The following is a 26854-nucleotide window of genomic DNA, read 5'->3' as shown; positions in this document are numbered from 1 at the left end:
ATTTTGTGCAGTTGGGTATTAGAAATTGTCATTTTATACCACTAGGTGGCATTCTGCACCAGCTGCAGCTTTGCGCTGCACATTCAGATAATGCATCACTGCAAAGTCTCATGCCCACAACTTCCATCTCAGTTTTGATTTGTCCGTTTATTTAGTTCCTCAAGCAGATAGATTTTGTTCCAAAATAAATGATATAACAATGTCATAATAATCGCACTCTGTTTCTGATAATTTAATGGTTTTTTTTTTCTCTTATCCCTTCCCAGGATCAAGTGAAGACACCAAAGGAATCCAAAACCAGGACATCAGAGGCAGCTGAAGACAAAGCAGTTGAGGGTCTAAAGGAAATACCAGAGGAAGGACAAGAAGGAGTTAAAGCAAGTGTCAATTCAGATGAAGAAATTGAAGTGGAGGAAATTATCGAAGAGTCTCGTACAAAGCGTCTCCAGCGCACCACCAAGCAGCAGGTGGACAACATAAAAAAGGCCTTCTCCAAAGAGAAGATGGAGAAGACCAAAACAAAGACCAAGGAAAACCTGGAAAAGACTAAGCAGAGGACCCGTGAGAACCTGGAGAAGACAAGGCAGAAAACCCGGGACAATTTGGAGAAGACCAAGCACAACCTGGAGAAAAAGATCAACAAACTTGGAACCCGCATGACCCCCAACATGGAGCGGAGGGCAAAGATGAAAAGCTCCAAAGATAAGTTCAAGAAATCTCTCACCCCTGATCACACGGTGTACGCTCGCTCCAAGACAACCATGTACCGGGTTCCCCCCTTTACCTTTCACGTTAAGAAGATCCGAGAGGGGGAGGAGGAGGTGGTGCAAAACACAGAAATTGAGGAGATGACGGAGGGAGAGGCACCGGAAGAGGGAGAGGAGAATGGGCTGGGTGTGCATGTGGAGCTGGAGGAAGGAGAGCTGGTGCATGTGGATGGTCCAGAGATGCAGGGTCTGGTAGAGGTGACCGAGGACTCTCAGCTGGTCCGGCTGGAAGCAGAGCATCTAAAGAAGGTGGGAAGCGAATAAAGGCGCCAGAAAGATAAGAAACGAATGGGAAGGAAGCAATGGTGATGAATGAGTCTAATCGAAAGGACACAGCAATGATCTTAGAGACTTTTTGAGGTGGTCACAGTCTGACACCTCATTTGCTCTCTGTTGTGTTTTTATTGTACCTGACAACGATGACTTCCATGTTTGCTCATATCTGTCACACAAATAATATATACATATATATATATAAAAAAGTCAACGCTAGCATTTAAAGTAGATTGCTATGCTGGACTTGTGTGTATGAAGTATTTCAAGTGTTAGCTTTTCTTTTGTCTGAAGGAATGTTTTAATACCGTGTAATTAAGAAATGATGTTCAATCTCTCACCTTTTCGGCATGCACATTGTTATGTATGACCAGTGGCTGTTTTTCATATGGGTGATGTGGCTTTGTACCCAGGGCGGCACTGCCTGGGTGGGGGGTCACTCGAGGCCAAGACACAGATACATAATTTTTCATTTGCACCCTGGACCTGTTTTCTATTGTATATTTGCATGTTTAGTCAGTAGGAATTTGTTTCCCTACGGTGTAAAAAGCTGAAGAGATATTGCTGTACCCTAGGGTTTTGCTGATCCTGCTGAAGTTGGAATGTGATAATTATAAGAAGCGTGGCTCTGTTCTGGGGACTCCTCTTGAGCCTCTGGAGATGATTGGGGTGAAGAAGGATTCTTCACGAAAGGAAGAACATTAGGGACAGCCCTGAGCATCCTCTTCATCAGACTGTAAAACAACAACAGTGTCATCAGTCAGAGGCTTCTTCAGATCTACTGTCAGACAGAACGCTACAGAATGTCCTTCCTTCCCACCGCATCTTCATCTACAACTCTTTGCTGTAGTGTGCAGACAATGAATTGCGACATTAACTTCATTTTGTGTTTAATAAAGTATTTTTTGAATTGAATTATGGTTTGGCACTAAATCAAAGTGCTATTTCTGTGTTTTTTGAGGAGTCTGGATTGCATTTGACCATCAACCACATTTATCATTCTATTCATGAAAACACAACAGTCTTTCTTGGCATTAGGATCACTTTATATTTAGACAAAAAGCAAAATATATAAAATGGTGAAATCTGGTCTGAATTATTCTATGTTGATTACAGTTGCTTTAAAGGTGCCTAGATGTGCATGACTTTATGAATTTCTATGCCAGCAGCTCTCTCTGGTTGCATACAATGGTTTGTCGATTAAATTATCGCGCCCTGTTGGCTTATTATATTTCATTTCAGTGATATACACCTTATTTTTGGTCTATTTGTTAGTAAACCACGTGCTTTTGTGTATTTTTACCAAATCAAGACCATGTGACCAGATGTACGATATTGAGCATACACGCAATGAGTAAACAAGGAGAAGCAATGGGGCCCACAGACACATATACAATGTTATAAGGATGTTATAATAAATAAACACAATCATGAGCATGTGTTCTTACCTGTGAAGGGTAGTGCCAGTAGATCTAGTTTGTACTTTGAATCGGTTGGTACAAATCCATGCAGCACATGAATGAGGCATCTTTCTTGTGCTAGATTTAGGCATCTCTGAATTGTTCCAGTATGCCACCTCCAATATGGTGACGATGTCGACCTGCGGTTCAGCATTCAATGAGCAACTATCTATATATGTATGTGTTGGAGCCAAGAAAGTAAGCAACATCCACCCACCGGACGTGTGAAAAGAAAGGGGTAAAGAAGGCCTAACCCTGTAGATTGATGCGGCCTTCGACCGAGCCAAGCCGTCACTTTACTGTGAGGCATTGCAGGACGGTCAGTTGCCGCCAACTTGCTTTCTGATTGCTCCACAGTACTGCCCGAAGATGGACAATGTTTATGTCTGAGCTCTTTTCAGGCTCACAAGGGACTAAGTAAACACTATCAGGACGAGCACTTGTCGTATATTGTTTTATTTGAAGATGAATACGCTTTTTTTTGTGTTTTCTTTTTATGGTCAAAATACATGACTAGGCCCCTTTAAATTTTCTGATTTGTAAATAATTTACTATTAATAGATATTTTAAATGATTTTTACCATATTATTTATCTACCAGTAAAAAACAGGGGAAAAAGGGGGGTTCTTAGTTTTGTCTAAAACAGTTTTGATTTACCAACCTGCCTGCTTAACTTAATCCATCCATTCATCCATCCATCCATCCATTATCTAACACGCCTATCTCTTGAGGGGTCGCGAGGGGTGCTGGTGCCTATCTCCAGCTGTCAATGGGCGAGAGGCGGGGTACACCCTGGACAGGTTGCCAGTCAATCGTAGGGCAGCAGAGAAAAACAGGACAAACAACCACTCTCGCACACACTCACACCTAAGGAGAATTTATAGAGGCCAATTAACCTAACAGTCATGATTTTTGGACTGTGGGAGGAAGCCGGAGTATCCGGAGAGAACCCACGCATGCACAGGGAGAACATGCAAACTCCATGCAGAAAGACCCAGGGCAAGGGTAGGACTCGAACCCAGGACCTTCTTGCTGGGTTCCTGGTTTAGTTCCTGGTAAGGTGCAGTGTTGTTAAAAAGCATTTGCCCCCTTGCAGCTTTCATCAGTCTTCACTTTGTTGTCACGTTTAAATGTTTTCCATCATTAAATTGTTTTTTACTCTCAGGCAAAAATAACTTGAGTAAATTCAAAAATCAGTTTTCAGGTGATAATTCCATTTCTTAAAGTACCAAAGCTATTCAAATCAAAGCGTTCCTGTATCAAAAAGAAATGGCCTCCCTTGTGAAAACATCAATTAACAGTTAACAAAATCTTTAGACTGATTACTGCATAACTTGTATGAAAAAAAAAACATCTCTTGATTAGAACTGGTGACTATATCATGCCCCGATCTAAATAAATTCACGACTTGATAAGAACCAAAGTTATTGACATCTAGAATCTAGAAGGAATTAAAATGACATGTGTATCTATTCATGACCTTAACCCTTTATCGGGCAAGTGACTGTTTTTGGTAATTTCCACACATGTTGGTTATCGTGCCCATCCCCCGTCTCAGTGAGTTCAAGAATCATGGAATCTTTATCCAGCCAATCAGCAAAGATCACCCTACATTATAAGTTACATTGTTGCGCAGTTGGACTAATAAGTAGAGACCGCGGTCACGTCAAATTTCTCTTTGTCTCCAAAGTCAGAAAAATTCACTTTTGCAGCTCGGTTCACTGGACATTTTCAAAGGAAACATCAAAAATAACCATGGTAAGTTGATGAAACTCATACATTTTATTGTTGAATAGTTGTGTTTAGTATTGACATACAAGTTGTTTGCTGAGGACTTATTGAAATTATTGAAAATACAGCATGAAAAATGCAGGCACCATATTTGATCATATGCCCTTTTCACTAAAAACTAGATTTTACTTGGTATGTCCGTTTTTGGACATATGCCCAATGCATCTAACAAACCATACTCAGTGCATTTTCTTTACAAATTAAGCAATACAACTTAGCATATTATGTTTAGGGTTGCAAAAGTTTTTTATAACACTATACAGTGATTCTGGGAAATTTCAACACTGTGTTTTTAGTTTATGAATAGTAATTATGAATGATTTTTGTCAGTTTATGATGTTATGACAGTTGTTTTATTGCATATGTTTAATTTTTAGCTTCCATCAACCTTTTATGGCAAGAGGAGGGAGACTGCGGTTGTGCCGGTCCACCCTGACATTAGTGATGATGATGATGATGATGACGAGGATGAAGATGATGATGTGTCAGACCCTGACTTCGTCCCACCCACCCACAACCAGGACATTCCAGGCCCAAGCAACATGGGCCCCACCACCAAAAGGAAACGCTTGCAGCCTGCAGTGGAGGTGATCCAGGACAGTGGCAGCGACAGTTACAGTGAAGACAATGATGATGATGATAATGAGCAGCCAGCACCACAACCCAAGAGGCCCAGCAAACTCAGTAAGTCAGCAGCCAGGCCAACAACCTGGCACAAAGTTGACCTGAACAACACAGCCCTGCCTGAATACCAGCACTCCACCCCTGACTACATTGATGTCCCTTTTCAGTACTTTACAAGGTACTTTGACGACCAAATCATCAGGCATATCACGTACCAAACCAACTTATATGCTGCTCAGAAGGACATCAACACCACTTTCACGACCAATGAGAATGAAATACTTACTTTTGTCGCCATCCTCATCTATATGGGTATTGTGGAGCTCCCGTCTGTTGATGACTACTGGGCCATAGAGACCAGGGTCCCTCAAGTTGCCCAACTAATGTCCTCAAAGAGGTTCAGGCTGCTGAAAAGGGTTATCCACTTCAATGACAACTCCATGATCTGTGGTACCAGTGACCGCTTCTTCAAAATTCGACCACTGTTCAGATTCATAAATACTGCCTTTAGACGTTAGTCACAGACCCCAAAACAGTCTGTAGATGAAGTGATGGTTGCCTACAAAGGGAAGAAAGCTGGCAACCTGAGGCAATATATTAAAAGCAAGCCAGACAAGTGGGGTTTCAAGTTGTTTGCCAGGGCATCTGAGGATGGCTTCATACATGACATTGTGCTATACCAGGGCAAGACTACCCTGGAGGCCCATGATGTTCCCCTAAAACCTGAACAAGAAGGCTTAGGTGCAACCAGCCAGATTGTATCTGTCCTTGCCAGTACCATGACCTTTCCCACAACCACAGCCATCTATGCTGATAACTTTTTCACCAGCCTGGAGCTAGTGCGTTACCTCCGAGACCACAACTGTAGGTACACAGGGACCGCCAGGGACAACAGAATTGGAAAACCTCCACTAAGGACAATCAAGGATATGGAGAAAAAGGCTGTCACTTGTGGTACCTGTGACTACGTCACCAGTGATGATGGGATACTGGCTGTCAGGGGGAAGGGAGCTACAGAGACAAACACAGACACTTGTATTCCTCAGAGGGTTTGTTGAGCAATTCTGTTATCAGCACGTTTTTCTGTTAGCACTTTTATGTTCTGAAAGTGATGTTAAAATGTTCAAATACATTATATGTGTTTTTCCTGTATTTTGTCTATGTATACGTATTGTAATTTGTTTTCCCATTTAGAGGCAATAAACCAAATTTGATCACTTCATTGGCCTTGATTTTTTTACCACTTAAGGGCAAGTTACCAAATATGGTAACTTCATTGACCTCGATTTTCGACATGAAAATAAAAAAAATTGAAAAATGTAACAAATGTAATGAAGTCTTATTATGTTGTCCAATAACACTCTAAGTTTGAATTTTTTAATTTTAAAGTATTTCATTGAGTGCCCTATAAAGGGTTAAGCTCAAGCATGGCTGGGGCACGCAATAGGACAATGATCCAAAGCCCACCTACAAGTCCATCAAGTCCACAGCCGTTCAAGAGTTCTGGAGAAATGTTCAGAAATCATCCAGTGATGTAAAAGAGCCATTGCCACTTGTTGCAAACGCTTACTGGCAGTCGTTGCAGCCATGGGTGGCACAAGTTATTATTATCGCTATATTAATAGTTGTTGAACGATATGAAACATCTAAGTGTGAAAGAATAGAAAGAAACGGAAAAAAAAAAATCTAAATTAATTTTCACAGCAATGCACTTACTAAAAGGTTTTTCTTGCAGAATGGACCTTTTCAGTGACAGGGTGCATGTGGAGTCGCTGAAGGAGAAGCTTGACCAGTGTGCCATTAATGCGAGAACTGCCACGGTGTTTAGCAAAGGAAAGTAGTCGGAGGTGATGTAAAGTGCACAAAAGATCAATAATGTTGATGTTTGTTCTTTTAGAAGAAAAAAAATAACCAACAAGGCAAAAGAAGCGTACTTGGACAAAAGCTTTTAAAATAATTAAACCTATTAACTCTTATTGCTCACTAGTTTTGTTAAAACTGAAACAAAAATGTCTGGCAATAGATGCCTAATAAATGATAAGGATTTTGAAAAATGGGATTTTTTTATTTATTTTTTTACGTTAGTAGGCATAATAAGCGAAAGCTGCTATTGGAAACTGTATTCAGCCACTGGACAATCTATCTGCTATTTCTTTTTCTATTTTGTTGATAGTCTGCCAACAATTCAGTCCCATGTAAGTAAGATTATGAATATTTTCTTACCTTTGACTATAAAAATGGTTTCTAACATACTGTATTACTATCTCTATTATGTGTCCTTGTCTGCTCTACTGAAATACAACAGTTAAAGTGAGGATTACAATTTTTCAGAGAACCCCTTGTGGTCAAATATGTATGTATGTATTGTTTATTGTGTGTTCAACATGTTGCATTTGTTGTAGATATATACTCACCAGGTTCGTCTGAGCCCACATCTGCACAAAGAGAGAAAAACAGCTGTCTCCATGGTCACAAAACGTATAAATACTGCTGCAAGTCCTTGATTACAGACAGAAAGAGAATGGCCTAAAGAAACAATAGCGACCATCTAAAGATGTTAAAATGTGTCCACCATTCTAAATTCAGCGGAATAAAATAAGAACTTCATTGAAACCTAAGGAAGGCATCCGACTGCGATTGATGTCAACAGAATAATGCATGTCCAAAATCTTTTTCAAACACCAGCTGTAACAATGTGCAGATCCGCTGAATAATGAAAAGAACGTCTGCTCAGACGAAAAAAATGCTATCTGCTCATGAATCTTAAAATAAAGCTGTCAGTTTTTGACAGTAAAAATGGCCCGAGTACAATAAAAGGGTGCTGCTGTAATTGAAATATGTTCGTAACTTGATGCTAACTGACGACGACAGTGTTCAGGCCCTGCCACATTAGATCATGAAAGAAAAGCACACAAAGTACCAGACAAGAACAAGAGATGTGCTTCTTCTTTTTTATCCTCCCTGCAGACTTGTCTGACCTTGGTCTGTTGTAGCGGCACAAAAGCCCATGTGGCAAGAAGCACTGTTGAAATAATCAATGGGTGGAGAAATTCAATTAAGGAGAGTGCTCTCTAAACACCGAGGAGGGAAGAGAACAGAGAGAAAAAGAGAAACAATGAATACACGTGTGTGATATCGTCAGTAGCAAACCTAATATAGCAAAGCACCATAAAGGATTTGTTATAAATGGGAAAAATAATAATTTATGATTGTGTAAAATTAGATATTCGCATTATTTCTAGACTTAGACAAACTTTATTGTCATTGTTTTAGAGCTTTATTCTCAATTTATGACAAAACAATATCCAAATAATGTGCCCCAACATTTGGATTGGGAATATATTTGTGCATTTGACACAATTACATTTTTGGAATTTCTAACTGTGAATGTGGTCTGACACTGTTAGAAGCCACTTATGCTGCATAGTGAGACACATACTATAGCTAAATACATGTTTTTGACACACGGCCACTAGCCTATTGTGCGAGTCAATAGCTGGTGCGCATTATTAATGCCTAATATTTATCCATCTGCTCCTTTATTTGCCAGTTAACCTTAAAATCTGTTAAATTCTCCACGCGTGTTTAATTGTCCATTCTATCCGCATACTCAGAAGACGTAATGACAATTATGTTAATTAATTTTAACTCTCCGAGGTCAATAGAGAAAAGCACTTGTGTTATTAACCTCTATGACGACAGCATTGCCAGTAACTCAGATGACTTCCAGGCCTGCTGTTCCGCTTAATGGCTCAGCCTCCCTCCGAGACGGTCGAACGTTTAGGCCTAAATATGGTCTTCAGCGTGGGGAGGGTGACTCCGGCAGAAGAGCTCAGTTGCGACAGCAGTAAACAGAACGACCTCAACCTACCGTGCTGACGGGCTACGCCTCTTCTCCGCAAAAGCGGACTTCCTATTGGTTGCGGCAGAAGCTGCCAGACGCCATTGGCTGTTGTGGACGTCAGTCACGACTAAACCGTGAACCCTTTGGCTGGCTCGACAGCAATCTGTCTGATGGGCTGGGCGCTCAGGAGTTGCGTCGGAGAGGAGTTTTTCTCGTGTTGGGGGGGAGAAAAGCATTATCGATAGCCTTCTTCTGAGTTCCAGCTCTCGTTTATGCTAGTTCGGGTTTACACAAAAGACTAAACTGACTGCCGCCGTCAGTGTGTTTCGTTGAAAGCTAACGGTTTATCGTCGGGGAAACTTTCCACAGAAGTGACAGCGACCTAGGTAGGAGACCGTAAATCGACTTCTGCATTTGGTTTTCATTAAATAATCTTTTTTTTTCCCCTTCTTTCTACTTTTCTGAAATCTTCGCTTTGGTGGGCTAGTCCCAGCTATTTCGTAATAGAGTGCTCTGCTAGCTCTATCCCAACCCTGCTAAACTACTGCACGGCAACTAGGTCATCGGTTATTCGGCGTGGAGAGTCCTCCTGCATCCGCAGTGTTACATAAGTTGTTAAACTGTTGCAACGTTCCTTGTCGACTGACAGCTTTCTCTTTTCAACCCACCAACCTTAAAATCAAATCAGCCGGCCTTTACACGTGTTCTCTTTTATGTTTGGGTCTCCTGGCACGTGTTTTGAATCGCCCTATTTATCAACATCGATACTTTTTTTTTTTTATCGGCTAGGTCTTGAGAGAAAAGTCCCCACCAACAATGATATTTTGACCCTACTGAGCTATTCTCGTTGTATATCGTTTGCTTCCAGTTGTCACGCCCATCTCTCCATGCCTTCTGTGGGCTAGTCTGTCACTAACATCACGATTCAGTCCCTTTTGTACAAATCTGTATGCATTTTACAAACTGTACTATTCCTCTCTGTCCATGGATCGGTGTTGTTGCTCTAGAATGAAAAAGTCCCCAGTGAAGTCAGCTCGTTGGAGAGTTAAAGAACCACAATGCCATAGGGCCTTTTTCGTTTCTCGGGTGTTTACTGTCTGTCAGAAACAGAACACTAGGCATGGTCACTGTTTTCTTTGTTCAAGGAAGTACTTCCTGGAATATCGCTGGTGTTTTAAGGAATCACATTGTGCTTTTGCCGGTAAGAGGCAGGCTGTTACCAGACATTAGACGACCAGATAACGCCGCCTGACTTTAGTTTTGCTGATTCATGTTGATGAATTCCTTTTGTACATTAGTTTGAGTGACATAAAATCTTTTTTTTTTTCTACAGCTGTCTGTCATTGGACGTGTGTGTGGCACCGTTCAGACTTGTGGGGGCTTCATTCGTGCTTCGTCTTGCCAGACAAATTGGCCTTTTGTGGGTTTTCTTTCACCTTCTGGCCCAGACGGGCATTGGTGAAACACTGTTGTCTCTCTGTAACTACACACTGAATTATTTATCATCCTTAGGAGACCCTCCCCACACACGTCTGTAAATTTCGAGCGGGTTGAAAAAGGCAATAAAATCCTGGAAACGGGGGGTTAAAAAAATAAATAATAATAATCGGCAGAGGTTACGTTAATGTTAGGAGGTTAATCTGGTACTTTACTGATGGTACGCAATGATAACACATAAGTGGGGGATGTTGTTTGGAATTTCGGGACGTTTAAGGACCCGCGGTTGTTTTGGTCGTGAGGTAACGTTTCTTTGAAGCGATGCTCTCGGGGAGGGTTTCACTTGCCCAGAAATTCACATCGTGAGTGAAGCATCTTTTTTATTTGCTGGTGAAAGAGGAACAGAGGTCATATGAAAGTCTTGGTGATATCCTCCTGTGTGCCTGGATGGTTAAACCCCCCCCCCCCATAAAAAACCTTCACACAAATGTAACTGTGAATGTTCTTGGAAGGCTTTTGTTCTCTTTGAACACCAATAAAGAAACTGGAAGTCGCACTTTAATACAAAGTTGCTCTTAGGTAATCCACACGCAAGATGGCTAGTTCAATTAAAACTCCCATGCAGTATATTTCACTGAGTCGTTTGCTATTAATTCTCTAAAGGTGCCGGAAATGTCAGCTCTGACCTTTTTATTCTATATTCCATTTAGAAATAATGTCTTAGTACCTTTACATCAATAGCACTGTGAAGTACTCCTGAGTTAGACTTATTGCGCTAATACCGCAACAGGTCAGAGACCAAAAGTGGATCCTGAAAAACTGGTTATTCGTGAACGTTAATGTAGCAGTACCCGTCTTATACCAGCAGTCAGCAAAGGTTTTAATTGTGTATTTATTACAGGAGACCCCTTTTTGTTGTCCTTGTTGAATCTCTGGTGTTCCCTCGGGGAGAAGTATGGCCTGTTTCTGGGGAAATGAGAAGCCTTGTAGAAAACCTGCTTAGCGAATCACGTGTGTAACGCGTCTTTGTCTGCAGGTACTTGACAATGAGTGAGACAACGTGGCTCGGGTTGCTTGCTCAAAAAAAACAAAAAAAAAAAAACAATTTTTTTTAAAGACACCCCTTTTATCAGGTAAAAGAAAACGATTCTATGGTTCTCAGTTTTTAGAAAACCGAGAAAAGGAAGCATGGCTTTTCTCGTTATTTCCAGCAAGCGTCGAGCCCTTGGTCAGAGATCTTTAACTCTTCTCTGCTCGGAGGAGCGAACAGCTGATCCACGCGGCCCGTGCTTCTCGTTGGAAGCTCGGCTTTTTCGGTGCACAGGAAGTGACTGTGCTGAGAGGAGGCCCCGCATCGGCCTGTCATCACTTTCAGAGCAGACGCGGTGTTCAAGCCGTTTCCTGCCGATCAATGGGAGAGATACTCTGTTCAGACATCTGCGGCAGGTTTTGATTTTAATAACGCTCTTGTTTCTTGTCGTCGGGGGGAGGGAAGTGAGTCGGTTTTGGCCGTCCTGCTTCACCGCTGCCGCTGCTCTTTTGTGTGTGTGTGTGTGTGTGTAAAACAGAAGCGGCGTGCGTCAGGATGGCCCAGTGGAACCAGTTACAGCAGCTGGAGACCAGGTATCTGGAACAACTCTACCATCTGTACAGCGACAGCTTCCCGATGGAGCTGCGGCAGTTCCTCGCCCCGTGGATTGAGAGTCAGGACTGGTGAGAAATCATAAAAATATATAATTTTTCCTAATCAGACGCATTACAGTTTTTCCCCGTCCCCAACAGCACAGAAAGCTGCTCATAAAATCTACAAAGTATCTGTAATACAATACATGAAAACAGACTGAAGGTTTTTTTTTTTTTTTTTTCTTTTGTGTTTTGTGTCAGTACGGTTTGCACATCTTTATAAAACTATTTTGGTTTCACCAGAAGTAGATTTATTTATTTTTTTTAGGAACCAATACAGTGTCCTTATTTTTGATGTCTTGTTATTATTTTTCTGTTCAAACCAGGGCTTACGCTGCCAACAAGGAGTCGCACGCCACGCTGGTGTTCCACAACCTCCTCGGAGAAATAGACCAGCAGTACAGCCGCTTCCTGCAGGAGAACAATGTCCTCTACCAGCACAACCTCCGCCGAATCAAACAGCACCTGCAAAGCAAATATCTGGAGAAGCCAATGGAAATCGCCCGCATCGTTGCCCGCTGTTTGTGGGAGGAGCAAAGGCTGTTGCAGACTGCCACCTCTACTGCACAGGTACGCAAAGCCGCAGCCAGCTGTAAGATTTTTACGCCGTTCCGTTTTAAAGGACGAAGCTTTGACACAAATACGCCTTTTGTCACGATTCAGTTTTTATTTTTCTGGCAGGATGGTCAAGCGGCCCATCCCACCGGAACAGTGGTGACAGAGAAGCAGCAAATACTAGAGCACAATCTCCAAGACATCAGGAAGCGTGTGCAGGTGAGGTTGCTTTCACCCTTTTAGCTGTTTCGGTCCGTTCTCTCGGATAGACTGCTTTGTTAGAGCAGATCTAAATGCTCGGACCAAGGAAGTAAACTCTTGTCTGCCAGAAAGTTAAATTCACTTTGCAGAGAGAACGCAAACGCGCCATCACCCAGAGGATAGTAAGTGATCCAAAATGAGTTACGTCTGTGATTTACGGACACGAGCAAACTCAAGGCTGTTAAATCCTCTCTCGGCGTCTCTATAACCTCAGCAGCATGTTGAAGTATCTCCATCTTTGACTGTTTTCCCTGTACTGCTGCGGGACGCTGGACAGCTAGTTGCCTTGCTTATGGCAAGCAAATATAGCATTTAATTGTCAAGCCGTTTTGTTTTTAAAACAAAATATCCATATATCATTCATTTCTTAAAAAAAAAAAAAAAAAAAAGTTGACATTTCAGATGTCCAAAATTAAATTTCTTCCTTTCCACGGTCAACATGCGTGTCATCTCTAACTTCATTCTCACTAGGACAACGATGTCACATTTTCCATTCCCTGTGTGTCTGGTTTGCTGCTGCGCCTGTCAACAAAGACATTTTTCCTGTTTAGAATGAACATTTAGTATTTGTAAGGAGAAAATCCTATTTCAGGCATCGAGAATATGAATTCAAATTAAAAAATGGTGCATTTTTGTAGATTAAATGTTGGAATGGCTTGGCACTTGCTGCTCATACAAGGCAGGTTCTTGCTGTGGCACTGTGGAACCAGCAGCTGTTGTAACTGTTCGCTATTCTCCAACCGGTTTTGCTTTCTTTCAAAATGTCAATGTAAAATTTAACCAAACCGATGGAGGTGTGAATTTATTTTTTTTAACATTCACCACCCAATGGAACCGAGTCGCCCACACTGCCCTGGTGTGAAAACACCCTTATTATTATAAAGTCTTCATCATTAAATATCTAAAAAAAAAAATAAAATAGCTTTAAAACTACTTAAAGCTGTTTGGTAGAATGTGTTTGTACAATTTTCTTTTTTCATTTTCTGCAGGATATGGAACAGAAGATGAAAATGCTTGAAAACCTGCAAGATGATTTTGACTTTAACTACAAAACCTTGAAAAGCCAAGGAGGTATGTCTTCAAATTTCCATATTATTTTTTTTTTTTTTTTAGCTTTAGTCGAGAAATTGCTAGGTATTGATACGTGTAACTGTTTATCTGATGGCCCACGTGTTCGCCCCGTCTCCAGAGCTGTCACAGGACCTCAATGGAAACAGCCAGGCAGCTGCCACAAGACAGAAGATGGCTCAGCTCGAGCAAATGCTTAGCGCCCTGGACCAGCTCAGGAGGGTAGGTGCAATTTTCCACTTACTTTCAGGGTTGAAAACCAAAATATGTTTGCTAATATTTGTTATTTAAGCGTTTGGTCAAGAATGCTTTCAGCTTGCAGGGGTTGTCTAATTCATCAGTCATTACCTGTCTGGACTGCAGATTGTGGGTGTCTGTTCAAGCTCTTGTTTCATGTGTGCTTTGTGTAATTTATAGCAAATCGTGACAGAGATGGGAGGCCTTCTGACGGCCATGGATTACGTGCAGAAGAATCTAACTGACGAGGAACTGGCAGACTGGAAGAGAAGACAGCAAATCGCCTGCATCGGAGGCCCCCCTAACATTTGCCTCGATCGCCTTGAAACATGGTACCCGACTTTAATAGGACATGCAGCGTTGTTCCTCGTAAAGTCCTCACACATTGGGTGTCTGTCTGTGTAAACAGAATAAATCACGCAGTGCGACTTTAGACTCAACCTCTTCGATGACTTCACTGCAAAAACGTAACTTAAAATAAGTAAAATGTTCTTAAAGTTAGTGTATTTATCCTTGATTTGGGCAGGTAAATAAGATTATCTGCCAATGGAATGAGTTTTTTGACCCCTAAAATAAGATAATTAGACATCCTGCACTTGAAATAAGATGATGGAGATGAGTTGTTCCTATTCTAAGTGCAAAAATCTTATTCCATTGGCAAATAGTCTTTTTTACCTGCTCAAATCAACGACAAATACACTTATTTTAAGTAAATTTTACTTATTTCCAGTTCCGTATTTGCAGTGTTCCCTTCACCCTAAATAACTCGAGACAAATGATGTCTGATGCAACACGGCCATTTATCAGTATTTGCCCAATCGGATGTTTGACCTGTACTTCTTTCCTAATCAGGATCACATCCTTGGCTGAGTCCCAGCTCCAGATCCGTCAACAGATTAAGAAACTGGAGGAGCTTCAACAGAAAGTGTCCTACAAGGGCGACCCCATCATTCAGCACCGGCCGGCTTTGGAGGAGAAGATCGTGGACCTGTTCAGAAACCTCATGAAGAGGTGGTTTATTTTATTTAAGCAGTCACCAATAAGGACTACAGTGTGTGTATTTCCTGGATAGATGCCTAAAAACCTGCCGCTTTCTTTATTTTCAGCGCTTTTGTCGTTGAAAGACAGCCTTGTATGCCCATGCACCCAGACAGACCGCTGGTCATCAAGACAGGAGTGCAGTTCACAACAAAAGTCAGGTGAGATTCAGAGCCTCAAACAAAAATCACGCTTCTATATCCTCTGGTGAGGCCGTTTTGTGTGATGCGTAGAAAGAAAATCATTCAACCCCTAACGTGACAGTAAATCTATTCTAATTTTTTTTCTTGTGTTTTTCAAGGTTGCTTGTAAAGTTTGCTGAGCTCAATTACCAGCTCAAGATTAAAGTTTGCATTGACAAGTGAGTTGTTTGGCTATTCATTGAATTTTTCTACCCACATCCTGCTTATTGTACTCTGCGTATTAGTTCTTTATCGAAGGTATTTTGCTGAAATAAATTCCTTGATCATGAACACAATCATGGCCACATAAAGATGAATCTGATTTACTAACTGAAACGTTTTTTTATGTTTTTGTTTCCAGAGAATCTGGTGACGTCGCTGCGATTAGAGGGTAAGCTTTTTTTTTTTTATCAGCGCCTCTTTAAACCTGAGCATTGAGAATTTTTTTCTTCATTCAGCAACATCAGAGGCTTAGTAATTTTTTTTTTTTTTTTTTTCCAGGTCTCGAAAGTTTAACATCCTCGGTACCAACACAAAAGTCATGAACATGGAGGAATCCAACAACGGTAGCCTATCAGCAGAGTTTAAACACTTGGTACGTTATGGAAGCAATCCTTTTTACGAGTGATTATATAATTAAATGATGGGAAAGTGATCTGATGTGGAGAGCTGACTTCCTGTGTGTTGCAGACCCTGCGAGAACAGAGGTGCGGCAACGGCGGCCGGACCAATAGCGACGTAAGGCTCATATTTAGGGGCATTCATCAAAATTACTCTCGGTGAAGTTTTTGTGCAGTTGGTTGAAGTAATATCGTTTATTTCCCACATAATTACAGCTTCAAATTATCTTTTCTCTAGGCCTCCCTTATTGTAACAGAGGAACTCCATCTAATCACGTTTGAGACAGAAGTCTATCACCAGGGTCTAAAGATCGATCTGGAGGTGAGTAGCTCCAGTTTGCTTCAAGGTCTTGGTCTCTTTTAAGTGAACTAACATATACCATGCCATCTTTATTTATAAAGCGTTTAAAAACAACCAACAGCTGAAACAAAGGACTGTACGTTGCTACAAGCTAAAACTAAGCTAAAAAGATAATGCATGAAAATGCTTAAAAGAAACAATAAAACCAATTTAAAATGAAAACTAAGCCTCACTAGTGGTAAAACCCAAAGAGTAATATAAGATATAACATATAAGTTTTGACGCCTGATTCATAGTAGGTTACGAGAATATTGAGCGACCTTGAAAACTGTAGCACATGTGCAGTTATTTTAAGTCAACATCAACAATCATTGCGGTTTTGACCTCACTGACAGCACTGAAGGAAGGACAGCCAACAAGTGTTGCTGAGCCTGAATCTGATTTTTTTTTTACTCTTTGCTCTGTGTTAACGTGCTCATTTTAAATGTAACAACTCTGGCGTCTTACATTTAGGATCATTTGGGAATATTTTCATCCCAGATACAGAAATTTAAATGTCTATGTGCCGCAGTGAGTTCAAGAAGGTTTAGAAAAGGCAGAAATTGCACTGTTAGCACTATATTAAAGCTGTATTATGGAACTGATGTCACAAGTGTAGAAATCTAAAATGATCACAGCGATGGCGTTAACTACAGCTATGGCTGGAATAATTACGTCACGCGTTTATTAAAGTAACCAAGACGTCTTATGGCCTGTAATGGATTTTCTGTTTGAATTTCCCAGAGCTTTTTCTCATGCGTTTCTGACGGCTACTCCTGCCTCTTGTTACACTGCAAAAACGGGTCTAAAAATAAGTGAAATGTTCTTAAAGTTAGTGTATTTATCCTTGATAATTAAATATCCTTCACTTTAAATAAGATGATGGAGATGAATTGTTCTTATTTTAAGTGCAAAAATCTTATTCCATTGGCAAATAATCTTATTTACCTGCTCAAATCAAGGACAAATACACTCATTTTAAGAACATTTTACTTATTTCTAGTTCCGTTTTTTTGCAGTGTACAATATTTATTGCCTAGATCTGATTTAGGTGAAGCAGAGAAACGTTCACTCTGCCGGCGGTCTGTTTTCAGGACCGGCCAGTCGCGTAGTAGGTCTGGAAAGTCTTTCAGTAGACCCAGGCCTCTTATCCATTGCAAGGACTTTCAACCATTATACCGGATTTTGTGCTATAATAAGTTGAAGTCAACCCACCAATATTGCAGTCATGATCTGTAACCACTATGAACTATAACAGGTGATATGGGATTGGATGCAGAATCCACAGGTGTGTACAGAGCACACTCATCTAAGAACGAGTTGAGTGAGTTTATGCCAACCCAGATAATAACCTGTTGAGAATGGCGCACAGTGAAGGCATTAGGCCTGCGTGACATAGGCCTCGTGTGTCTTGTACATATTGCTCAGGTGAATCCCGTTTTAAGTTTTAAGCCATCGCTGTTGGATGCCATAAAAGCACAGATGCCCCGTGATCTCAGGATCGACTCGTTTAACGTGAAAGAACGGAGTTATCCATATTATAGGATCAGAAGAGGATCGTCGTAAAACAAATAATCATATTTTCTGGTTTAAAAACTCAAGTTTGCCTGTGGATGGGAGGTGCAGATGCAGCAGAAAGTCTCTGGGGTGCCAAACATCTGTTAGCGTGAATAGGCCAATGGTATCTGTGTGCCATGCTGTAAATATGATCGATGTTAGAGCTTTAATGAAAGACGATTCAAATGCTTTTAGCAAAATGAAACTGATCATAAGGCTGCCTCTTGGGGAGTGGCGTCCTAGTGGTTGGAGCAGGGCACTTACGCCAAGTTCCCTGGTTTCAGTCCCGCAAACTGCAACTCCCTGAGCTCGCTGCCAGATTGCTCCCAGACGCCACACAGTGGCAGCCCACTGCTGCCTAAGGGATGGGTCGAATGATAGATAGATAGATAGATAGATTAACTTTATTGTCCCAAAGGAAATTTTATTTGGGTTACAGACTCTGGCTGCTACATAGTCCAAACTATGTGTCACACTGCATTCACACATAACACTACTATAAAAATTCCATTATAAGACAATAAATAGATACATAAAGGAGCATGTTACATTATATTCACAATAAAAAATTGAAAGAAGAGAAAAAAATAATAATAATGATGATAATAAATAAATAAACATGTATAAAAACCATTCTTTAAAAAAATCTGTTTTAAGAGATACTGAAAAAAAATAAATAAAAATAAAAGAGCATGTGTCAGTTTAAATGTTGAATACTATTGCCTATTCCACAATTTACTGCTTAATGCTATTTGTTGCTTTAATGGAAAGCGGAACAAATGAGTTCTTATAGCGGTTTAATCTACAGGCAGGGACTCTAAGACGTCGACCTGATGGAAGGAACTGATATTCTGTATAAAGAATATGAGTGGGGTCTGACATGATTTTCTGGGACTGTCTGGTTATTGTATCATTGAAGATGGTCTGAAGTGAGGGGTGTTGCTTGACTCCCATCAACAGAGGACACATCTCATGATTATTATTATTATTATTAATTTGCAGACTCACTCCCTGCCAGTGGTCGTCATTTCAAACATCTGCCAGATGCCCAACGCCTGGGCTTCCATCCTGTGGTACAACATGCTCACTAATCACCCGAAGGTGAGACGGCGCCCTCTTGTGGGGAAAAAAGGTCGGATCCCTGCTGGCGGCAGACCGTTGTGAGACTGTTGTCTCTGTTTGCTTTAAACAGAACGTGAACTTCTTCACCAAGCCTCCAGTGGGAACCTGGGACCAGGTGGCTGAGGTGCTGAGCTGGCAGTTCTCTTCAACCACCAAGAGAGGCCTGACCATTGAGCAGCTCACCACGCTGGCTGAGAAATTACTTGGTAAAACAATAATAATAAAAAAAAAGTCCTTAGAAAGTCTCTGACAATCTTCAGCATGCCTAAATGCCTATATTATTTTACTTTTTTTTTTTATAGGGCCTTGTGTGAACTATTCTGGATGCCAAATAACATGGGCCAAGTTCTGTAAGGTACTACGCTTGACCACTATAAATGGATCGGTCTGCCTTCTTCGTATGGTTTCGCTTCGTGGGAATAATTTTATTTTATTCCCTCCCTTTCCTCTTTTACAGGAAAACATGGCTGGCAAAGGCTTCTCCTTCTGGGTGTGGCTGGACAACATCATTGACCTGGTGAAGAAGTACATCCTCGCTCTGTGGAACGAGGGGTGAGACGTCGGCCCTTTTGTTTAGACTCCAGTCTCCGGCCCGCGTCTGGAGCCGCTCGCTCCCTTCCTGTTGTCGTGTGGAGGCCGTTCAGACGCGCAACTGTGACGTTTCGTTTGTCTGTTACCAGATACATCATGGGTTTTATCAGTAAGGAGAGGGAGAGAGCCATTCTGAGCCCCAAGCCTCCTGGCACGTTTCTTCTGCGCTTCAGCGAGAGCAGCAAAGAGGGCGGCATCACATTTACATGGGTGGAGAAAGACATCGGAGGTGAGTCTCTATGCCAGGGGTGTCCAACTCATTTTGGTTTAGGGGCCGCATTCAGCTTAATCTGATCCACGAGTAAACTCATTGCAAGATTAAATAGAACTAATAAATGTGGACTTGTTGGTTTTTTATATTAAATTAATTTCACTTTTACACAATATATTATGAATAACCTCAGCGTTTTTAAGAAAAGTATGTGCAATTTCAACAATACTTTTACTCAGTTAAACATTTACTTGTGCATTAGGCATAAGAACTGATCACAGTGATTATACAATGTTGAAAAACATTTATTCACATTTTTTGGAACTTAAAAACACTGTTCTGCATGTCAAAATACATCAAACAGATAAAAATTAAGAAATGATTTAAAATTTTCCACACCTGAAGCTTAATCTGCTAATTAAAACACAGCGCCCCTCGTGGACAATATAGGAACTGCATATTTTCAATTAAACGAAGTACATGTTTTTTTCAATAATTGTTTTATCATTCTCTTCCTTTTATCTCCTCTTTCTTTCACCTTTTGTTTTTTTTTTCTTCTTGTTCTTCCTTTCCTCTCCTACTGTCCCATTGTAGTGTCCATATCATTTGAGATATTCCCCGCATGAATCATAATAAAACTATTCACATTCATAAATTAAGCAGAGCACTATGGCAAAAGCAGTACTGCTCTACTTGTGAAAGTCAAATCTGATGAGCTTTTTTTTTGGCATTAAGACAACAATTCTTATTGCCAGACAGGACACTGTAAAAAAAAAAAATATTTTTTTTTTTTATAATGATAATGCATTTAGCCACAGGGCCGGACTAAATTGTTCGGCGTGCCGGATCCGGCCCGCGGGCCGTATGTTTGACACCCCTGCTCTATGCTGTTCCTGTAATGTCTTTAGAATAATCGGATTTTGCTGTCATTAATCTTTATTTTTTTTATTTTTTTTATTTTGTAGGAAAGACCCAGATCCAGTCGGTGGAGCCGTACACCAAGCAGCAGCTCAGCAGCATGTCGTTTGCCGACATCATCATGAGCTACAAGATCATGGATGCCACCAACATCCTGGTCTCGCCTCTCGTCTACCTCCATCCGGACATCCCGAAGGAGGAGGCCTTCGGGAAATACTGCAGGCCAGAGGCGGCTCATGAGCCCGAGGCGGCAGGAGACTCGACGAGCAGTAAGTCGCCGCCTTATTCCCCTACGCAGCTGTTAACGACTGATTGATTTTAATTCTACCTCGTTTTTTTCTGCTCGGATATTTTTTCCCCATGTCTCGTCTTTCTCTTCCAGCCATCCAGCCGTACTTGAAGACAAAGTTCATCTGCGTGACCCCGTGAGTATCCGTCAGGCTTCCCCCGCGTTTAGGCCGTAACATTTGGCGCCTCCGTCCTGAACATGGACGTTGTCTTCTGCCTCGGTCTGGATGTTTCTGCTGTGTACAGAGACTTCAGATGCCTCACATTGGGCTAATAGTAACAATCCTGCGAAGAAATTACAACAAGTAATTTCACTCTGTCATTGTTGAATCCCTAACTTTGCTCAGACTAAACGCTGTAAAAAATTACAGAAAAGCTTTGATACTTGAAGATTGTATCCCACACACACAAGCTTCAGAGGAACACAAAGTAGCACATTATGGTCAGATGAAAGAAGAAAAAAAAGCTTTTTATTTCTTTTTTTTATTTTTTTCTAAATGACAATCTGAAATGTTTGGCATTTAGTTGTAGTCAGTCCACCTGAGTCAATACTTCGTTGAATGGCTTTGACTGCTGCTACAGTCGCAGGGCTTTTGTTGCGTAGCTTTTTGTCCTTTCTCTGCAAAGCAGTTCATCCTGCGCTCAGAATAAATGGAGAGTATCTGTGAGCGTCAAGTCTTGCCAGGTCTGGACTCCGACTGGAACATTTTAACAAAAACATTTGCTTCGATCTTAATCCGTGTGTTGTAGTTCTTGGCTTCCCCGGTCGTTTGGAGCCTGTAACGGGCCACGATCGGCCTGTAATTAGCTCTTCTCGTCTAATCTGACCGGCTTCTGTGTTGAAGAAGGGCGTCCCCACAACACGATGCTTCCACCACTCCGTTTCACCCTGGAGATGGTGTGTTCACTGTGATGCACGGTGTTTTCTGCCACATAGTTTGACATCTAGCCCAAAGAGTTAAAGTTTTATCTTCTCTGACTCGATCACCTTCTTCCACATGTTTACTTCTCTCCTTCCTCCAGCCAATCAGTTTGGATGGATGGCCATGCCTTGGTAGGGTCGCCGTTACGCACCACGCTTTCCATTTTTGGATGACGTATGGATTATTTAGTCATAAATTGTTGAAAGGTTGGGCGTTTTCTTTTTTTTTTTTTTTTTTTTTTTTATAACCTTACACCAAACATTTCCTCAGCTCAGCTGTGTTTCATGGCTTCCATGATGCTTTTTGTTCACTGATGTTCTCTAACGAACATCACCGAACAGCTAGAAATACTATTAGATTGATGCTGAAAGTTTAATTACACACATCTGAACTTAATTTACTAAATGGTTGACTTCTGGAGGCCATAGGTTGCACTTGATCTTATTTATGGATATTCAGTTTAAAAGGTCTGAATACAAATGAATTGCGTCCTTTTTGTGACTTTTATTTGTTTAAAAAAAAAGGTTTAAAACATGTATCCTTTTCCTTCCACCTCACAGTTCTGTGCTACTTTGTGTTTGTCTATCACATGAAACCCCAATACAGCATATTGAGGTTTGTAGTTGAAATGTGACATAATGTATAAAAGTTTAAGAAGGGTTAAAACCTTTGCAAGACTAGAAAGCGTCAAAGACTGACTGCCTGCAGCGCAGAGAACTCATGAAAGTTTTTTTCTGGCTTCTTGGGAAATCAACTAACAGTGTTTGAACAGGAAGGAACAACACTTCAAAAGTCGGAGCTTTACTGAGAAAGTATTGTTCTTAATTTTTACCTAAAAAAACAAAAAAAAAGATAATAAAAAAAGAATAATCAGTCCTTAAAGCAAACAAAAGGATTCGGTGGCAATGCAAATTTAGAATATTAGCTATTTAGAATTGGCGATCACTGACAAGCATATAAATTGGTAATTTATACGCTTGAAGTAAGAATAAATGAGAAGGGGCTAAGAGTCGGGACGTAAAGGGCCATGTTCACTGTGGTGCATTGTAGGTTTTGAGGTTTTCTCAGTCAGATCCTGACCTGTCTCCGTAGGTGTCCCTCCGTGTTCATGGACTTGCAAGACAGTGAGCTGCTTGGGAACGGATTCCCAGGGTAGGCCTCATTGGGGGGGGCGGGGTCGCATGTAGAGATGTGTGTGCATTACCTTCTATTTATTTTTTTTTAATTATTATTCATTTTTTGTTTGACAGATGTGCTTAACAAATAGCAGTCCCATAATCACATCTGCATAATTTCCATGTTTGTGTCCAGCTCACAGACTCTGCTCCCAACTCAGAGTTTAGCTCTCCTTTTGCACTAACCTGATTGATTATACAGTAGCATGTCCTTACCATTCACCATTCACTTTTGTTCATTCTCCTGCTTCTCGTGTGTTTTGTCATAACCCTCCATTCAAAGCCAGCCGCTGTGGGTGTCATTGTTCGAGGAGGGCGTACCGATTCCAGATAGTAACAGTATTAAGTTTGAAGATAGTCGTTTCTTCTGAAACGTAATCAGAACGAGAACGCCCTGTCAGTCAGACAAAAGGGAAACTATGACAACGAATAGCATTTAAGTTTGAATACGAGGCTGAGTGACCCGTTCGATCCCCTCGCTGGTCACACGCTGCTGCCGTTGACTACAGAGACGCTCCAATTTACATCCATTCAGCTGGACTTTTGTGTCGGATTTGCCTTTGCGCTCCTAAACGCTTTAAGTCCAAATGTTTTGCCACACGGAACGAGTTGAGTGTATTGACAGGCTACATAAAATATATATATTTTTTTAAATTAAAAACGCAAAAACTATTGTTTTTAAATGAGATGTGTTTTTCTGAGGGACTAAACACGCAGTTACAGAGCCGTCTGTGATTCAGAGACCTGAAACGAAAAGAGTCTCTTGTTTTAGCCTCATCAAAAGACAAGCCTAAGATTTTTGACGGTCAATAACTTTCTACTATTTAGATTTGAAAAAAAAGAAATTCTCTTCCCAGCAATAATTGGGATATAGTTCCCCTTTTTCTTTATTGGCTATTTTTAATGAATTTGTGCGGCCAATGTTTTTTTTTTTTTTTTTTTTTTGTTTTTTTTACCAATTCTTTTGTCCTTTTACTTTTGATTTAAAGTCACTGGATGTTGGGTGATCCTTCTTTACAACTAAAGTAAAATAAAAGCAGCAGAAATTGGTTAGTGAACAACAAATACTTTATACAGAACCCTGCATTTTCCATTTTTAGCTCATCTTCATTGATCAGTGAATACCTTGATCTAGACGAGCCAGATTTGTGCCACTCTGGAAACTGATGTCGCGATGCTCCAAATCATTCGGAGGGAACTTCGGACACCCCCGCTATCAGCGACGGCATTAATTAACTCTTTAAATTGTCTGCCTGTTCATCTGCAGTTGAACCTAGGGATGGGATTATTTATTTACTGTATTAATAACGGCCCCAGTAATGCATGTTGCAACCGATTTACAGGCTGATAAAATGTTAAATCAAATCCCGTTCGGTTGTCGTAGGGCACTTGTGGGGAAGTGGGATGACGGAGAAGTAAGCACAGTTATATCAAAGGTGCCAACAGCGTTTGGCATAGCACGACATGTTTGATATGAATCTAATTACATTGCGTTGTCCTGCATTTATTTATAATTTTTTTTAATTCGTTGCTTTTCTCGTATGTGTGTGTTTTTTACAGCACAAACTCTGGGAACACCAGCGAACTGTTCGTCATGTCGCCTCACACCCTCGAATCCCTCGACTCTCTGATGCCCGTCGAAGCAGACGCTAATCAAGGACATTTGGGTGGGTTTGCCGTCCGACGCCGACTTAAGGCGAGCTTTATTTAATAAATCGCATCGCATGGCATCAGCATTGATTGCTAGTTTCTCTTCTCTTTGCAGACTCGATCACGCTGAACATGGACGTAGCATCTCCCATGTGAAAACAAACATCGCACTCTTGTTGTCTCCCTTTTGTTGGGATTTGACCTCTTATGTGTGTGGATCTACTAATGATTTATTTCTCTCTGTACACACCGTCTGCCTGTATAGTTTTTCTCGCTCCTGTGTAAAATTACTCTCCATCACCTTTTAAAGAAAAGATTTTTATTAATTTTTTTTTAATGTATGGTCTTTTTAAAAACAAAAACAGCTCCCTATACATTTGGGTCGTTCTGTTTGTGTGAACCTGTTGTTTTTATTTTTATTCAGCATTTATTTTCCTTCTTTATTTTGTTAAACTAAATGCCTACATACATAGGGAAATATATTTTTTTGAGAATACTGTCTTGTTTATTAACATTTTAAATGGTTTATGTTTTTGTGGAAAAGGTAAATGCGTATAGTATAAGTTTTTGTATAAGCTATGTGCTGTTTTTAAGTTGTACTGGATCAAATGCCATTTTTTTTTTTTTAAATCTTCTTTAAAATGACCCTACAATGAATGATGTCAAATTGGCTTCTCCTTCCAAACACCAGTTGTTTTTTTTATAACAACTGGTGTATAATGCATAATGAAATATTCCTGGCATTTATTTGAGGCATCTGAGATTTTATAATTGTTTATAATTGTTATACACGGGGGGAGGAAAGGAAATATTTATAATATTTCTGATTCAGAAATTATTCTCAGCTTTGTTCCCCTTATAGTGCTAAATGTAAAATGTGTATTTAAGGATGACGCAGCATTTTCATTAAAATGCTGAAAGATGTGATAATGTTAATTGAGTTGGCATTTCCAATCCACATTTTATTGTTTCTGTTCTGCAACTGGTATGATCAGTCATGAAATGTATCATTTATTACCAATTAAATATGTTTCACACAGCACGCACCGGGAGCAGTGTTTTGTATATTATTCTCTGGCCTGTCATGTGTAAATGTAAATCTAATCTGAAAAAAAAAGGCCTATTTATGTCTGTTTGCTTTGGTGTCGCTTAAATGAAGCCCTTTATTTTCCAGCTGATGCAACAACCGGTCTTAGTACAAGAAGTACAGAACAGTATGGAATATGCTTTTACTGTTTTCAAGGTCTCAGTGCTTTTACTACATCATTTACTATAAACATTTTTTTTTTTATTTCATTGCTTCAAGAATAAAACTTCTAAATGGAAAAAACAAACAGCTCAAACATGTATGCTTGACCTGTTTATTTAGCGTTAAATCAGCGATTGGTTCAGTTGCCAAGGGAAGCCTAGAATAAATGTTTCAAGTCTTTATTACTATCATAGTTTTTTTTATTTTTTATTTTTCGCTTAACAGACACAAGTGTTCATACGGCTTTAGAGTGTGTCTGCTGAAACGTGTTTCTCACGAGTTGAAGTCTGCAAACCTAATTTTTTATTTTTATTTTATTTACATCTTTGGAAGTGGAAGACCAAACGTCTAAACGATCAACCGCGTCCATCAGCTGAAAACTCTTGATTTAAGATACAGGAAGATAACTGCCTAAAAAAAAAAAAAAAAAAAAAAAAAATCTAAGGCCTGACACTGGAGTCAGGACGTACCTCATCGACACAAGTCGATACTTCTGCTGAACGTCCACTGAAAGCGCTCAGATAAGCAGGACTGAGCAGGTAATGAGAAGAAAATTAAATCAGAAAATATTCAAAACCTTTCAGAAAGCTTGCTGAACTAAAAGGAAATGAGCAATGACTCCAGATTTATTAACAGCATTTAACTCAACTAAGTAAATGTGTAAAATATTTAGGATATGACCCATCATACAGAAGTCATTGGTCACAGAGAGGCAATGAAGTCTGAAGGACTTTTATTGTATTTTACTCTACGTGCGGAATATAGTTTTATAAACAAAGCTAGAAAATAATTCTCTTCAGATTTTCTAAATATATTTAGAAAATTTCTTTTTTCAATGCCTTTTTTCATGTACTGTAGTTTTTTTAAAAATTGAATTTAAAGTGTAAGAAATGTGGGACAAAAACGTTGCATTTGAATTAAGCAAGATAGATTCCTTAAATGTTCAGGAGGATGTCGGCTGTTTTTACTCACTCTAGAGTCATAAAATGT

General features: G+C 40.3%; 2 protein-coding genes across 4 annotated transcripts; both read left to right on the top strand.

Annotated features, from left to right (window-relative positions):
- Positions 1 to 251: 251 nt before the first annotated feature.
- On the top strand, positions 252 to 1334 carry cavin1a (caveolae associated protein 1a; the record flags this gene model as incomplete). The annotated part of the gene is made up of 1 exon (XM_036148012.1): positions 252 to 1334. A coding segment is annotated over one exon (780 nt), but the record flags the coding sequence as incomplete, so codon positions are not given.
- Positions 1335 to 8907: 7573 nt separating this feature from the next.
- On the top strand, positions 8908 to 25661 carry stat3 (signal transducer and activator of transcription 3 (acute-phase response factor)). 3 transcript variants are annotated; one of them, XM_012872006.3, is made up of 24 exons: positions 8909 to 9145; positions 11765 to 11909; positions 12206 to 12449; positions 12561 to 12653; positions 13685 to 13766; positions 13885 to 13985; positions 14181 to 14332; positions 14853 to 15011; positions 15107 to 15199; positions 15340 to 15399; positions 15582 to 15611; positions 15722 to 15815; positions 15911 to 15958; positions 16079 to 16162; positions 18740 to 18838; positions 18930 to 19065; positions 19162 to 19214; positions 19317 to 19411; positions 19540 to 19679; positions 20627 to 20848; positions 20962 to 21004; positions 22883 to 22942; positions 24526 to 24632; positions 24731 to 25661. In XM_012872006.3, the coding sequence occupies exons 2-24, from the start codon at positions 11782 to 11784 to the stop codon at positions 24769 to 24771; spliced, it is 2364 nt and encodes a 787-aa protein (XP_012727460.1). In that variant the 5' UTR covers positions 8909 to 9145; positions 11765 to 11781; the 3' UTR covers positions 24772 to 25661. The 3 variants fall into 3 exon arrangements, with proteins under 3 accessions (XP_021176905.1, XP_012727460.1, XP_012727459.1); XM_012872005.3 differs by having other exon boundaries at positions 11762 to 11909; XM_021321230.2 differs by lacking the exon at positions 22883 to 22942 and having other exon boundaries at positions 8908 to 9145.
- The last annotated feature ends 1193 nt before the right edge of the window (positions 25662 to 26854 follow it).

The sequence above is a fragment of the Fundulus heteroclitus genome, chromosome 16 (assembly GCF_011125445.2).
Source record: "Fundulus heteroclitus isolate FHET01 chromosome 16, MU-UCD_Fhet_4.1, whole genome shotgun sequence".
Lineage (NCBI taxonomy): Eukaryota > Metazoa > Chordata > Actinopteri > Cyprinodontiformes > Fundulidae > Fundulus > Fundulus heteroclitus.
Note: the sequence above shows the minus strand (reverse complement) of the source record. Positions and strands in the feature narration are given on the sequence as shown.